Source organism: Esox lucius, chromosome 11 (genome assembly GCF_011004845.1).
Source record: "Esox lucius isolate fEsoLuc1 chromosome 11, fEsoLuc1.pri, whole genome shotgun sequence".
NCBI classification, from domain to species: domain Eukaryota; kingdom Metazoa; phylum Chordata; class Actinopteri; order Esociformes; family Esocidae; genus Esox; species Esox lucius.
In genome coordinates this window covers 12,503,401-12,520,519 of record NC_047579.1, presented here as the reverse complement: position 1 = coordinate 12,520,519, position 17,119 = coordinate 12,503,401, and the positions used below count along the sequence as shown (strand labels likewise).

At 40.4% G+C, this 17,119-nt stretch overlaps 1 protein-coding gene across 1 annotated transcript in view; it reads right to left on the bottom strand.

Moving 5' to 3' along the window:
- LOC117595278 (NLR family CARD domain-containing protein 3-like) overlaps nucleotides 1–6,727 on the bottom strand; it is a 495,319-nt gene extending 488,592 nt beyond the window's left edge. The window contains exons 1-4 of the mRNA XM_034295445.1: nucleotides 6,597–6,727; nucleotides 6,220–6,342; nucleotides 6,023–6,127; nucleotides 5,392–5,505 (exon numbers count right to left, since the gene is read on the bottom strand). Coding sequence (XP_034151336.1) covers nucleotides 5,392–5,505; nucleotides 6,023–6,127; nucleotides 6,220–6,302 — 302 coding nt within the window. The 5' untranslated portion in view covers nucleotides 6,303–6,342; nucleotides 6,597–6,727. The remainder of the gene's footprint in view (nucleotides 1–5,391; nucleotides 5,506–6,022; nucleotides 6,128–6,219; nucleotides 6,343–6,596) is intronic.
- Nucleotides 6,728–17,119: the final 10,392 nt, after the last annotated feature.

The window sequence follows — 17,119 nt, the reverse complement described above, 5'->3', positions numbered from 1 at the left end:
TTTTGATCACTGGCAACAACCCCAGAAGACCTTCCTCTGATGTGGAGTATTTCTTCAGGTCAAACACATCAATCTCATCTCCTGAAGTCAGTAACACAAAGACCAGAGCTGACCACTGTGCAGGTGACAGTTCTTCTCTGGAGAGACTTCCTGAACTCAGGTATCTTTGGATCTCCTCCACTAGAGAATGGTCATTCAGTTCATTCAGACAGTGGAACAGATTGATGCACCTCTCTGAAGAGGGATTCTCCCTGATCTTCTCCTTGATGTACTTGACTGTTTTTTCATGGCTCTGTGAGCTGCTTCTGGTCTTTGTCAGTAGACCTCGTAAATGCTTCTGATTTGACTCCAGTGAGAGACCCAGAAGGAAGCGGAGGAAAAGGTCCAGGTGTCCAGTCTTACTCTGGAAGGCTTCATCGACAGCAGTCTGGTGAAAATCTATTTCAGGTATTTTCCTGAACTTAGTTGTTAATGAGTTTGATTGTTTTTGACCCATTCTCATTTTATTTTTGTTTTTGAATGAGAGAAACACATAGACAGCAGCTAGAAACTCCTGAATACTCAGATGGACAAAGCAGAACACCTTGTCCTGGTTCAGCCCACATTCCTCTTTAAAGATCTGTGCACAGACTCCTGAGTACACTGATGCTTCATGGATATCAATGCCACACTCTTTCAGGTCTTCTTCATAGAAAATCAGATTGCCTTTCTGTAGCTGTTGAAAAGCCAGTTTTCCCAGTGTCAGAATGCTCTCTTTATTCCAGTGTGGATCTGTCTCTTTTTTCCCATCATACTTTACATTCCTGTGTTTGGACTGAAACACAAGGAAGTGTGAGTACATGTCTGTTAGGGTCTTGGGCAGCTCTCCTTTATCATCTGTACTCAACATGTACTCAAGGATTGTAGCAACGATCCAACAGAAGACTGGTATGTGACACATGATGTAGAGGCTCCTTGATGTCTTTATGTGTGAGATGATTCTGCTGGCCAGGTCCTCATCACTGAATCTCTTCCTGAAGTACTCCTCTTTCTGTGGGTCATTGAACCCTCTCACCTCTGTCACCAGGTCAACACACCCTGAAGGGATCTGATTGGCTGCTGCAGGTCTGGTAGTTATCCAGAGGAGAGCAGAGGGAAGCAGATTTCCCTTGATGAGGTTTGTCAACAGCACATCCACTGAGGTTGACTCTGTCACATCACAACAGCTCTTGTTGTTCTGGAAGTCAAGGGGCAGTCGGCACTCATCCAGACCATCAAAGATAAACAGAACTTTGTATTTGTTGTAGTCAGTGATTCTTGCTTTATTGGTTTCAACTGAGAAATGATTGAGGAGTTTAATCAAACTGAGTTTATCCCCTTTCATTAAATTCAACTCCCTAAAAGGGAGGGGAAATACAAATTGGACATCCTGATTGGCTTTTCCTTCTGCCCAGTCCAGAATGAACTTCTGTACAGAGACTGTTTTTCCAATTCCAGCAACACCCTTTGTCATCACAGTTCTGATAGGTTTGTCTTGTCCAGGTGTGGGTTTGAAGATGTCATTACATTTGATTGCTGTCTCTGGTCTTGCTTGTTTCCTAGTTGTTGTCTCAATCTGTCTCACCTCATGTTCATTATTGACTCCTCCACTTCCACCCTCTGTGATGTAGAGCTCTGTGTAGATCTTAGTGAGAAGTGTTGGGTTCCCTTGTTTAGCGATACCCTCAAATAAGCACTGACACTTCTTCTTCAGGTTAGATTTGAGATCATGTTGGTAAATCACAGCAAGCTCGTCTGAAATAAATAACCCAGATGATATTAATGATGTCTCTATAAATGCTTACAGTATTTTATCAATGAATAAATAACACAAAGATTATGAATATGAATGTTCTTTTAAATTGCAGTATTGTAATCAATTGTAATCAATAAAGTTAGCAAAATATTGGCAAAATGTGAAATTGCGATATTTGTTGTGATTATTGCAGTATTGATATTAATTTAGATATTCTTAAACATATGTAACAACACGAAGGTTATGGGAAAACCCATAAAATGAGATTCATATCATATGATAACTAAAACATTGGTTTTCTTACAACACAAGGGTTTATTTCAACAGACAGTCATACTGGACTGGTACAACATGAATAAATAAAGACCATGTCTACAGAACAGGACATGTTGTACTGGTGGAACAGAAGACCTGACAACCCTGTCCAACCTTTTAGAGTTCCAGACATGCGGCAAACTGGGGATCAGGACTGTCATTAGTACTTGCATTTGCATTAATTGCACATTTATACATCCCAGTATTACATACATATACTTAATACTTATATAATACTTAATACTTATATGATACTTAATACTTATATAATACTTATATTATACTTAATACTTGTACATTTCTTCCCTCTTCTATTTGCACTTCTGGTTAGATGATACTACATTTTGTTGTACTGTACTTGTTGTACTGTTCAATGACAATGAAGTTGAATCTACACTGAAGTGCCAGAAAAACTGGTCCAGATGAGCCCATTCAAAATACATAGCAACGCCAGCCATGCACGTCATTGGTTGTGTCTGCCAGTGCATATATAAAGAGATCTGTAGAAGCATCTAAAGCTGTTTCCACCTGTTTCCAAGTTATCATGATTTAAGCTATTTTCAACGTGGATTAATAGGTGGTGCTTGTGAGATGGGTCATAGCATTTTGGGGGAGAGGAGAAGTTTGGATTTCCACACATTACCATTTAAAGGGTGTACTGTGAATACAAGAATTCTGGCCAAACATCTAACTGACGACAGCAGTATGGCCATAAAAAGACTGTGGGAGAACGTGACCAGCATCAACTAGCAAGAATTGTTTCACACGATAGACCTGCAACACTGCCTCAAATAACATCTGGATTCAATGCTGGGCCCTCAACAAACATCAGCATGAGGACTGTGCAACGTTCCCTCATGGATAAAGGTGCTCCTGTGGGAGACCTACCAAGTATTAGACTGATATACCAGGTTTTCTGGCACTTCAATGTAATCTAAAGTTTTTCTTAGGATATGCCCCTAAATAAAGTCTCTACAGTAGAGGAATACCTGTCACCTCTCAAACAGGGCCAGTCACAGGTATTGGATTTTTAGACACGGTACTTAATCAACACTAAAAAACAAATGATCACATGGACACAGAATGCAAACTAACTTTGCTTCTGCAAAGGGAATCTGAACGCTGTTCGCTAGAAGAGTCTGGTGTTTCAGCCTTTGTAAAGGTGCCTATTGTATTTCTTGGCAGTGCATACATCATTAGAGATTTTTTTAATTGATTAAACCTCAAATCTAGTGAAGTCATTTAAACATTTTTGATTGCGCAACTTGTTATTGCAAATATTTTGTCAATATATCATGAACACAAAATGGTAAGATACGTATCTGTCTCTCGTCTCTTTCTTCCATGTTAAGTTCTTTAACACAGAAGAGGTTGTTATACGTTGTCTCAAGGTCACTATAATATCATTTGGAACATTCAACAGTAAAGTCAGACAACTCTTACTTTTCTCCAGTGTGTCAGCAAGATCCTTCTGGTTCATGTTCCTCAGGACATGCAGTGTGATCTTCAGAACCCCCTCTTTGGCACTGCTCTCCTGCTTCTCATCTTCAGGGTCCACACCTTCCTCCTCCTCCCTCTGACTCTTAAATCCTTCTGTGAGATCTGAACTCAGCATTGTCTTAAACCTCTTCAACTCTTTCATCACAAATACCATGATATTCTGTTCAAGTAACTGAAAGAAAGTGACTTAATTGTCAGAACAATATTAACAAATACATGAAAGATTTACAGGTTAACTTCACTTGAGGTATACAGAAACAAATGTACATAACAGGACCACATACATTTAATATAGAGGACAGGTCTGTTTGATGACTCTGGACAGACTGACCACTGAGAATCTCTGACTCTGATCTCTCCTGTTGGTCTCTGTGGACAAAACATGACATTACATCTACACTTCCAGAGTTTGTACAGACTCACACAGTTTTGTGCTTCCAATTTCAGGACTAACAACTTTTTTCAAATAAAAAACAAATAAATGCTACTATTCATAATCCAACATTCACTATTGTGTCTCTGTAATAGAAACATGTGGGCTCTTAAATCCATTTAAATCACAGTTAAAAACCACAACACACAAAGTTCATCATAAACCTCAACCTGGATATTGTATTGTGAGAAGATGAAGGGAGTCTGGGCTTGAATATTGTTTTCTATGAAGAATTAACTGATTCTCTGGTTCTTTTTTCAATTAAATCTCAATATAACCTCTGTCATTGGTCAAGGCCACACTTCAATTTCAAATCACAAAGTTACTAAAAACCATTTGTAAAAAAGGCCTTGGTAGCAATCTCCTAATCTCAGTATATATATTTTTTTATGTATTATTTCTGACAAAAAGTAAATTTTGCCTCGTGTGTGTGTGTGTGTGATTCCGATAGCCGACATTAGCTTCAAAGCTAACATATATTCATCATTTTATTAAACTATAAAAAGGCAATCACAAAATAACAATTATATCGTACATACAGTCTCCTTAGCTTGGTATTTCATATCGTATGTTTTATCAATCAAATTTATTTATAAAGCCCTTTTTACAACAGCAGTTGTTACAACAGCAAGTGCTTTACAGAGACACCTGGCCTTAAACCCCAAGGAGCAAACAACAGTAGTGTTGAATTTCAGTGGCTAGGAAAAACTCCCTAAGGTCGAATTTTAGGAAGAAACCTAGAGAGGACCCTGGCTCAGGGGGGTGACCAGTCCTCTTCTGGCTGTGCCGGGTGAGATATTAAGCGTCCAATTGGAATAATAAATACATTTCTCTGGGCTAAATCCAGAGTCTTCATTTAATGCATCTTCATAAATATGGTAACCTACTTTTGTAATTTTGTCTTATTTATTAATTACTATGGTACAATGTATAATGCAGGTTAACCATTTCCATGATCTATATCTATACAATGGTATAAATGATGTAATAGCAAGGGTTTATTAATGGTAGGACCATCATATTTTATGTTACATTTACATAATTCAGAATCATCCATGTTATAAGTGGAAGTACCTTAGTAGGACCAAATGTTTTCCATATTTATAAGGGTAGACTTTCATAGTAAAAGTTTTTTTTAAACAGGAAACGGTATTATCAATAATAAAAATAACACTGAGTGATGGAAAAATGCTGAAATGTTATCGTTTCTGTGTTTATATTATGATGTCTTTAATGTTATCTTCATAAATGCTTTTGTTAAATGCATGTACATTGTAGAGATTTGGATTGCCTGTAACATATTTTTCGTTAAATGTTGAACCCAGGAAGTTTAGCTGTTGAAAATCACTGACCCATGAGTTTGTATTACCTTTGATCAGTAGAGAAGTCTCCCTGTCTGAACCATATAGGATGATTCATAGACCGGTCACTCTTCATGGACACATAGCTGGGTACAGGAGATGCTGGTCCCTTTATATGGTCCCTGGAAATGATACAGTTAAATACAAAACAGCAGAGTGTTTTTGTTCATAGTGGACTTTCTTAGTAGTGATTGTTGTATTTGGACACAGTGAGTGTGTGTCTCTTTCTGGACCCTATAATTAATAATGAAGGAGGACCCAGAGTGTTTTGTATATGGTGGACTTAGGATTGATGGATGTGTTTGAAACAACTGAGAATCTTTGACCCTTAACTCTCTTGTTTAAATGTTAAAATAAGGTCATATTGATTTGGTAATTGAGGATGTAATTATTATTGAAAAACATGTACACAAATAATTATTACACATATGAAAAGTGTAAGTTAACAATATAAATATTATACTAAAACCACAGCACTGATATGTAATACACATTTTGAAAGTTTAGTTTAACAATTGAATTATTCCACTAAAACACCCATAGCATCAATATTAAATACAAACCTGGATTTAAAACATTAGTAAACAGATACAACAGTATCTAGAACATATCAAAACCCAGCTTCTCTTTCTTTCTCACCCTGAATATCCTGTTTTGAAGTTCAAAGGTTCACTCATAGACTTGTCACTCTTCATGGACACACAGCTGGGTACAGTGGAGGCTGGTCTCTTCTGCCGTTTTACCCTTCAACACAACAGAGGGAAATATTTAGTCACTTTTCTATTCTGACCTCAGATGTGGAAATCCATTCTCAAACCAACTTATTATTATTTCACCTCTTAGCTGTGGTGTCATGTTCCCCAAACATTCTGATTTTAGAGGCAGAGGCCCCCTCCTCCCTCTCCCCAGAGAGACTCATTTTAGAGGCAGTCCCCTCTTCTCTCTCTATCTGATTACACCTGTAAGCACATAATGGAGAGAAACACACTTCCTGGATCAAGACTCAAAGACTAGAAGTCACAATGTCTGGATCAGATGCAAACTGAAGAATAACAAGCATTACTATAATCAAATACCACTAAATAACAAACACAGAAGTAAATTATGCTTTAGCTTTTACATAGATTTTACTGAAAATAAATCAACACCTTTGAGAACGTGGACTGACTAACTACATTGATGTTACAGCACTTTAACATTGATAATGACTTACTCCAAATGATCACTCTCTCTGCTTTGTTCTTTGATGAATCATTATGAAACAATTTGTATTACCTTTTTCAGTTCAAATATTGAAAAATATATATTATACAGCCACGTCAAATCAAAATGGATCTTGTGCAGGAACTTTACTTTCAGTTTCAGCTGTGCTGACTGACCTGCCTCCAAACATGTATTACATAAGTCAACATTAAGAGGAACTAACAGACATTTTAAGTCAATACAGTATCTGTTTTAGTAACTTTGGTTTGGTCATGTTTGTGACATGTAAATTACATTCAGTGGAATGGAGATGAAACAGAAGCAGTAATGTTGGTGCTGTACATTATAAGTTGTTACTAATTGGCCACATCAAGTATATAAAAATGTATAATGAATAAAAATGTAGGCTGTCTTGCTAACTGATGTACCAGGATTTAAACAATGATAATGACCTAATTCAAGTAGACTCTCTGTTTAGCTCTGTTACCAATAAGAACTACCTCCTTCACTTTCTTTGTAGATAAAAATAGCCGACATGCTAACATATATTTACAAATTAATAAAACTTTAAAAACGCACTCACTAAATAACAATTATATAATCTCTTAGCTTGGTGTTTCATATAGTATGTCTTATGAATTCCTCACCTTCTATATAACGTTTTAAATAATGTTTATCTGGTTCCTAAGCCTTTGTTTAGTTGTCTTGCTCTCTGTCAACTAACTGACTACTAGACAGGCTGGTGAGAACAACAGTAGAGCGAGAGCGGGTTAATCAACTACTAGAGTAAGTGTCTCCCTCTGCTGGCCGAGACAAGACCAACACCTCTTGTAAATTACTAAGAATATACAGCACTTCATGTTCTCCCACATTACTGGTTGACAACACAGGGAACCCAAAACAGGCTTGTGACATATAAATGAAGATAACAAATGCCCACCAGGTTGAATATGTAATTAACTATTTTGACTTTTGTGGGTCGTAAAACGCATTATACTCCCATTGTACCAGCCTCAAAAAATGCATCTTATGGGAAAATATTCAGTCACTTTTCTACTCTAAACTCAGATGTACAAACCCATTCACAAATTGTACCTCTTAGCTGTGGTGTCATGTTCTCCAGAAATGCTTATTTTAGAGGCAGAGGCCCCCTTTTCCCTCTCCCCAGAGAGACTCATTTTAGAGGCAGTCTCCTCTTCTCTATCTGATTAGACCTGTAAACACATAATGGATAGAAACACACTTCCAAAGACTAGAAGTCTACAACCCCTAATTATCGGCATAGCCAACAGAATATATGTTTTTGTACCGAGTAATACATTTTTAGCTATTATTTGTGACATTCAAATGTTAGCTAGCAAGTATTTAATGATAATTTCTTAAATTACATTGGAAATATTGATATTTTCCAATAGTTGGTTAGCAACGTAGCTAAAAAATACCACCCCCTACTATCAGCTATCGTCCTCTATTATGGTCACCTTACCATTTTGTTCAAAAACGTTACATTTAATTGTTATTACCATTAAAAAATAACACATCGTAACCTACTCTGAAGGCTTAGATTTTACCCCACCCATCCCATTGGCCACAATGTTTCTCAATGGATATGAAATACATATTGACTCACACAGAAAAAAATATTCTATAGTTTTTTTGTATAGGGAAATATATATTTCAAATACAGTCATTTGCATTGTGGCCACTGGTATGGGTGGAGTAAAATGCCAGCAACAATTGCAAATACACAGTGCCCCTTGATGTTTTTGCAAATAATCACTCTATAGAGTCTCCTGAACATTTCCCAAAATACATTCACTGTGGCTTATAGAATAGTTATTTCTGTATGAGTCAATAATTATTTCATATCCATTGAGTTTCATTGTGGAAAAGAGTGTGTGTAAAATATTGTATTGCTTGATGTACCACACCATTCCCCATGAGAGAGATATGGTTTAAGGCACATTACATCAAGTGTGATTTATTGCTGTGACCTATGATCTTTTGGCAGCTGCATATGTGTGAGAATATTAAAATGATTTTTTGATTCATGACTGGATGGTATCATTTGTTTTTCTGGAGGGGGGTACATGTTTGGTTAGAGAGGGAGGGGTAGAGCAGGTGATTCTGTGGGATGAGAGGGGTAGGTCAAAAGGATTATGAAAAATGACATTTTAATGGTTGTACATTTATGTCCGGGTTTTTAACAGTTGTTTTTTCCGGGGGTTCATGTCTGTTTATGTAGGAGGGGTAGAGCAGGTGATTATGTGGGATGAGAGGGGGGTACATGTCCATTTATGTAGGAGGGGTAGAGCAGGTGATTATGTGGGATGAGAGGGGGGTACATGTCTGTTTATGTAGGAGGGGTAGAGCAGGTGATTATGTGGTATGAGAGGGGGGTACATGTCTGTTTATGTAGGAGGGGTAGAGCAGGTGATTATGTGGTATGAGTGAGGGGTTCATGTCTGTTTATGTAGGAGGGGTAGAGCAGGTGATTATGTGGGATGAGAGGGGGGTACATGTCTGTTTATGTAGGAGGGGTAGAGCAGGTGATTATGTGGGATGAGAGGGGGGTACATGTCCATTTATGTAGGAGGGGTAGAGCAGGTGATTATGTGGGATGAGAGGGGGGTACATGTCTGTTTATGTAGGAGGGGTAGAGCAGGTGATTATGTTGTATGAGAAGGGGGTTCATGTCTGTTTATGTAGGAGGGGTAGAGCAGGTGATTATGTGGTATGAGAGGGGGGTACATGTCTGTTTATGTAGGAGGGGTAGAGCAGGTGAATATGTGGGATGAGAGGGGGGAACATGTCCATTTATGTAGGAGGGGTAGAGCAGGTGATTATGTGGGATGAGAGGGGGGTACATGTCCATTTATGTAGGAGGGGTAGAGCAGGTGATTATGTGGGATGAGAGGGGGGTACATGTCTGTTTATGTAGGAGGGGTAGAGCTGGTGATTATGTGGGATGAGAGGGGGGTACATGTCTGTTTATGTAGGAGGGGTAGAGCTGGTGATTATGTGGGATGAGAGATGTAGCGGTGCAAGTGGTGTTGAGCAGGTGTTACCATTGGTTCATTCTCTGAGATTTACACATAAATAGGAGCTAGACTTCTCCTGGTTTGCAGTTGAATTGGTTTTTTACTCTGTATAAGATCCAAGATGACGTCTGTACTTAGTGATACACCAGTGACAACCCTGACCTTTGAAATAGGCTGCAGAACGAAGGAGTGAAAAAAAAGATACGTTCCAGAAATATACGATGAAAACACCAAAGATGTGTTTTCTTAATGTTTATAGAACTCAGATACCACCGTTTAAACAGCTGATGGATCAGCATGACATTGCGGATGAAAAAATGGACTGCTTTGCATTTGATTACCCAGCTTCTAAAGTGAAGTTGTACATTTTAGCCACTGGAGCTGAATATACAAACATCACCTGTGGCGTGGAGTACCAAATCACTGACTGGGAAGTATTACGCCATGTGTTGTGTCATGAAATAAAGTCAGACATGAGAGGTTACACTATCGACACTGGTTTAGAGATCAATTGGGAAGGTGTACCGAGCTCCAGAGACAATGCATCACACAGTAAAAATCTGAAGGAAAAATTGACTTTGAAGGAAAGTATGTGGCGATATTTTAAAGCTCTTAACACATGGCGTTATGTCGATGTGATTCAAGACCGGGTAAAAAGTTATAACAGCAGCTAACAGAAGAGTAAATTTTGCCAAACCGATAGAGCTACAGGGGAGCTGGGAGGTAGGCCTCGTGGAGATTATACCCGCATAGCTGGAAAAATATCATGAAAAACGATTTTGGGTTATTCTACTAATTAGACTCTAAACCTCCTGTAGCTATCAGACTCAAAACCGGTTACTATAAAAACATAGAAGCAGTTGTTTATGGGATGAACCATGCCTTAAATGAGAAGATTGAGAATGTGTTTTTAGGTTATGACGATAATCAAATGAGACTAAAAATTGTGAGCGATGAAAGCTAATCAGCTATCAAGACTAGAGGCAGTTTAGCCTACATTTTAGGGAGGCGTTCTGACAGATGGCTGGAAACAAAAGATAATTTGATCCCAGTGCCTGTAGACATACATGCAGAATTTTACAACATGTTTGTGTACACGGATATTATATATTTTCAAAGGGTCAGAGACAGTTTTCTGCCACTCCTACAGACAATTCATATAAAAGGAACAGAAGGAGATATTATCACAATTAATTATATGCTGCCACACTATGTACCTGTAACCAAGAAGTATATTGAAAACATACAGATTTAGATTAAGACGGATCAGAATAAAAATATATTGTTTGATTGGGGTAAAGTGATTGTTAAACACCACTTTTAACCGGTACCATCTTCTTTACATATTTAAAGATGTTACACAATCCACAACTTGACCCTAACCGGTACATTTCTTATATATGTTTATCAAGTAGGGAATGGACTTCCCGGTTATTATGGCACCCCAACTATGTATGGTTCAGGGGTGAGTGGTAAATTTCCTAATATGTTTAGGATGGTTATACCATCACCTTTAGCAAAGCCACATTTGAAAAATGCTCTGACAAATATAGTAGGCAAGGTCATTTAGAATGTTATGAGTAAACGTACAGCATCAGATCCTGAACAACAAAGATGCTCCGGTGGACTCATGATGCTGGTTCACAGAACTAAAAAGACCCCCTGGTGTGTGGATGCCTCCCCCTAAAAAGAGACCCCCTGGTGTGTGGATGCCTCCCCCTAAAAAGACCCCCTGGTGTGTGGATGCCTCCCCCTAAAAAGAGACCCTCTGGTGTGTGGATGCCTCCCCCTAAAAAGAGACCCTCTGGTGTGTGGATGCCTTCCCCTAAAAAGAGACCCCCTGGTGTGTGGATGCCTCCCCCTAAAAAGAGACCCCCTGGTGTGTGGATGCCTCCCCCTAAAAAGAGACCCCCTGGTGTGTGGATGCCTCCCCCTAAAAAGAGACACCCTGGTGTGTGGATGCCTCCCCCTAAAAAGAGACCCCCTGGTGTGTGGATGCCTCCCCCTAAAAAGAGACCCCCTGGTGTGTGGATGCCTCCCCCTAAAAAGAGACACCCTGGGGACTTCCGGTTATGGCGGCATGGTGAGCAGACGCAATTACCTCGTGCTCAGTTGCTTTTCAATAAATCCTGCATAATATTCCAGAGAGTGGTCATATAAAGAGACAAAACTGTAAGCGTAAGACTAAACTACTTCAAACATGCCAAAAAAAGAGGCTGAGGAGAAGAAAACGATGGAGAGATGTGAGGATGCAGGCCAGCAGCTAGCTGAAAGGGAGCCATGCTCACCGGAGCAGGCACTGTGAGGGATTTTTTTATAAACTGCATATATAATCATACGTTTTATGAATATATCAATATGCATATATAATCACACATTTTATGAAATATATTAATGAGTGATCCAGACACACTATGAGTTATTGGATGATGCAGCCCACGCACACACAGACAGAAAGGCATTAGAAACACCTGGCGCTAAGATTGGGGTATCTTGTCTTGACACCCTTTGGGGGTTTACCATTAACAGTGCAACTCAGCAGAACAGCATCCTGTGTCCAAACAGTTAAGGCTCTGAAATGTATAGCTTTTTGGGTTCACTGAAAGTATGACCCCAACATGAACCATGAGATCTTCAAGTTAAGTTAAGGACACTCAGGAAGAGATGGGGGGGGGGGGGGGGGGCAAGAGGTAAACCCCGCCTTAAGGGGACTTCCAAAAGTGATGGTCAGATGGCGTGATGTTTGAAGGTTTTGCATAAAAAGCCATGGTCCTGAGCTTAGAATTTGGGTGTATCTGCAGAAGGGCCTGGCTTTGATGTCTGTCATTGTTCTATGATTTTCATTAAAGTCTATTGGATTCACAAGTTCCTGAGTCTAAGTGCTTTTTGTTTTAGTCGTTGTGGACTTAGTTTTCCACTACATAATTGGCGAGCCAGCCAGGAGTTGGACAGAGACATTGTTGCTCTACTGAACCACCTGGAAGAAAGTGGACTGAGTTACACAAACGGTGCCGGCACAACAAAGGTAAGCAATTTTGTATGTTTATGTAATTCAGACCATATGACATCAAGCACTGGTCTTCCCAAATTTAACGAACCTTGAATGTTGAATGCACATAGTATTTTTAAATCCAATACATGCATGCTGTAACATTGTAAATAGGTCATTATAGTTAGAGAAAACCTGGCACGAACGAGTAAAGGCCGGCAGCTATAGTTAGGTACAGACTGGAATGTACGAGTAAGGGCTGATGGGTGTTGTTAGATAAAGCCTGGTATGGACGAGTAAGGGTCGGCGGGGGTTGTGAATGAGTGCCTGTCCCGTAGAGACAGCACGGGTTAGACCTGCGGGAGAGTGCACACAGATTACTTAGGTAAGGTAGCTGAGGGGTGGGCTGGCTGGGGCGTGTGTGTGATCAACTCACGACTTGGTACAGTAGCCTCAGCGACGGCCTGCAGGTGTTTGTGGAAAAGGCACTACCTGGTAAGGTGGCCTGTGGGAGTGTGTGTAGACACCGACTGGTAGGGGTAAGACAGACCCGCGGCTGTGTAAGATAGCTAGGGGTTAGATAGACCCGCGGCTGTGTAAGATAGCTAGGGGTAAGACAGACCCGCGGCTGTGTAAGATAGCTAGGGGTAAGACAGACCCGCGGCTGTGTAAGATAGCTAGGGGTAAGACAGACCGGCGGCTGTGTAAGATAGCTAGGGGTAAGACAGACCCGCGGCTGTGTAAGATAGCTAGGGGTAAGACAGACCCGCGGCTGTGTAAGATAGCTAGGGGTAAGACAGACCCGCGGCTGTGTAAGATAGCTAGGGGTAAGACAGACCCGCGGCTGTGTAAGATAACTAGGGGTAAGACAGACCCGCGGCTGTGTAAGATAGCTAGGGGTAAGACAGACCCGCGGCTGTGTAAGATAGCTAGGGGTAAGACAGACCCGCGGCTGTGTAAGATAGCTAGGGGTAAGACAGACCCGCGGCTGTGTAAGATAGCTAGGGGTAAGACAGACCCGCGGCTGTGTAAGATAACTAGGGGTAAGACAGACCCGCGGCTGTGTAAGATAGCTAGGGGTAAGACAGACCCGCGGCTGTGTAAGATAGCTAGGGGTAAGATAGACCCGCGGCAGTGTGTCTGTGTGTGTAAGAGATACGGTCCGACAGGGTCATTCCTCCCCATGGGAGTGTGACAAGAATCCAGTGGACGCGTGCGTGTCTGAGTGAGTTGAGTTACACAAAATTAGTTAAGGCAGCATTCCTCTACAGGAGAGAGAGAGAGGGACGCGGTTAACAAAGTCTGTGGGAGTATGTGGGGAAGTTTATGTCTTTGTGTCATGTAATCTGTATATCAATGTGTGTGTGAAAAGGCTTGTATAAACGTGTGTGAAAGACTGGGTGTGTTTAAACAGATTTCTGTATGCAAGAGTATGAAATTATTATGACGAATGTATGAGAGGAGAACGTCTGGAAGGGTACCCGAATGTGTGTATGAGAGAATTCCTAGAAAGCAGTGAGTCTGGCGAGCGGACGGAGAGGGAGAGAAGCTATGTGCTTGGAGGCGCGAAAGCTGCGAGAGTGGCTGACAACATACAGGGAAATGGAGAAGTTGCTGTTTTGCTTAAAAACTAGGAAAGATGTGTTGTCCTGTTATTAACATTATAAGTACCACAGTTTCTAATTAATAATTTGTGAAACTGTGATGGTAATTGTATCGATCAGAACTCTTTTAGAATTTCTCTGGGCACAATTAACAGTTTTATTAAATATTTGCAAATAAGAGAGACGCGTCAAACGCTTACAAACATAATCATCCGAGGAGTCTCTAACTCCATACATGTCATTCAACAGTATTTAAGGACAGAAGAGGGGTGTGACAAAATCCTGCACAATCCAGCTCAACAGGACACATTCCCTTTGTTCTATTAAAACCTAAACTTCACACAAAGGACAGCTCTCCTTTCTCCCATAAGTAACTTCAATTCTAAGAGTTCCAACTGAACCCGAACAGACAATAGATGCCCTGATGAGTTATACAGATGAGGAGATAAAGAGTAACCATTTCATCAGCTGATACCAGTCAATGATGCCCCCTTGGCAAATACCAGATCCCCCACATTCCTTTTCTAATTTGAATAAGGGGACTCAGTCCTTTAATCAGTGAGAATGCATCAGGCTTCAGAAACTTCCACAACAATCCATCTTCTTGATACCAAATCAAACCTTGGTATCAATCCTTGAACAGTTTACTCACTAGGATGTAGAATGCAACAAAACAGTACTCTTTAACAACATGACCCAGTCAATATTATTACCCTTAATGATTAGAGAACGGAACAAATCAGAAATGTCTGACTCCTCATTTACAAGCTCCTGGACCATTACCTGTGTAGTAAATTTAGAAACACATAGTTAGATGAAACAAGACAAAAATATACCACAAACAGACAATAGGGCAATAGCGCCTAAGGCAGTAGTCAATAACTTGTATATTGTCATCCCCCAGGGACCAATCATAGAAGACAACCCTGATAATGGGTCCCACCCATGAACTGTATTAAGTTCCTCTATTCCTTTATTAGTTTCTTGGACTAAATTAGTTACCTTTTGTGATGCATCTGAAATGTATGTACAACACTCAGATCCCACCACATTATAGACACTGCCCTGGGAAGCCAAAATCAAATCTAGTGCCATTCTTTTTTGTAAAGCAAGTGAACGGGTTTCACTCAGCTCCATACCTATTGCTGCAATTGTGTCAGTTGTCAAATTCATGTGTTTCTCCAACACTTTGGACAGAGCCATTATCTCTTCCTGTGAGGTGTATGTGCCATATCTCTTCCTGTGAGGTGTATGTGCCATATCTCTTCCTGTGAGGTGTATGTGTCATATCTCTTCCTGTGAGGTGTATGTGCCATATCTCTTCCTGTGAGGTGTATGTGCCATATCTCTTCCTGTGAGGTGTATGTGTCATATCTCTTCCTGTGAGGTGTATGTGCCATATCTCTTCCTGTGAGGTGTATGTGCCATATCTCTTCCTCTGAGGTGTATGTGTCATATCTCTTCCTGTGAGGTGTATGTGCCATATCTCTTCCTCTGAGGTGTATGTGTCATATCTCTTCCTGTATGGTGTATGTGCCATATCTCTTCCTGTGAGGTGTATGTGTCATATCTCTTCCTGTGAGGTGTATGTTTCATATCTCTTCCTGTGAGGTGTATGTGTCATATCTCTTCCTGTGAGGTGTATGTGTCATATCTCTTCCTGTGAGGTGTATGTGTCATATCTCTTCCTGTGAGGTGTATGTGTCATATCTCTTCCTGTGAGGTGTATGTGTCATATCTCTTCCTGTGAGGTGTATGTGTCATATCTCTTCCTGTGAGGTGTATGTGTCATATCTCTTCCTGTGAGGTGTATGTGTCATATCTCTTCCTGTGAGGTGTATGTGTCATATCTCTTCCTGTGAGGTGTATGTGCCATATCCTGGGATCAACACACTGAATATACGTTGAGTTCTAGTAAGTGTTCGCTGCCTAATCAAAGGGACCAAGGGACCAAGTGGATGACAGAGAATTTCTTGCTCTTAAACTCAAATAAAACAGAAATGCTCCTTTTAGGACCCAAAAAACAAATAGCGTTGTTAGCAGATCTCACTGTGAACCTCGACGGCTGCATGGTCGTATCCCAAAAAACTGTAAAAAACCTTGGCGTTACCCTTGACCCTGACCTCTCATTTGAAGAACATATAAAATATGTCTCAAGAGTTGCTTATTTTCATCTTCGAAACATCGCAAAAATTAGAAACTTCCTATCAAAAACTGATGCAGAAAAATTAATCCATGCTTTCGTTACTTCTAGATTAGATTACTGCAATGCTCTTCCCTCTGGTTATCCAGACAAATTAATAAATAAACTTCAATTAGTGCTGCACACAGCTGCTAGAATCCTAACTAGAACAAAAAAATTTGAACACATTACTCCTGTCCTGGCATCCTTACACTGGCTGCCTGTTAGGGTTAGGGCTGATTTTAAGGTTTTACTCTTAACCTATAAATCAATACATGGACTTGCTCCTACTTACCTTGCTGAAATGATCCAGCCATACATACCTACACGTAACCTTAGATCGCAAGACGCAGGCCTTTTAATTGTACCTAGAATTTCTAAACAAACAATTGGCGGCAGGGCCTTTTCTCATAGAGCTCCACTCCTGTGGAATGATCTGCCAATTAAGGTTAGAAATGCAAACTCAGTGCAAACTTTCAAGTGTCTACTAAAAACTCATCTCTACAGCACGGTTTATAATTAGGTGTAGCCTGGCCCGGGGGCGTGAAGGTGACCAGTAGGCTTGATACTGTCCACCCTTGCTGTCTTGCCAGGTGGGCTCTCGTCGCCACTGGGATGCCCTCCCTCCGATGCCCTTCGGGGGAAGAGTCACTGGCTTGTTGTTGACTCTCTATTGCGCACTTGTGCAGTTGGGCTGTACGCTGCTAGCAATACTCG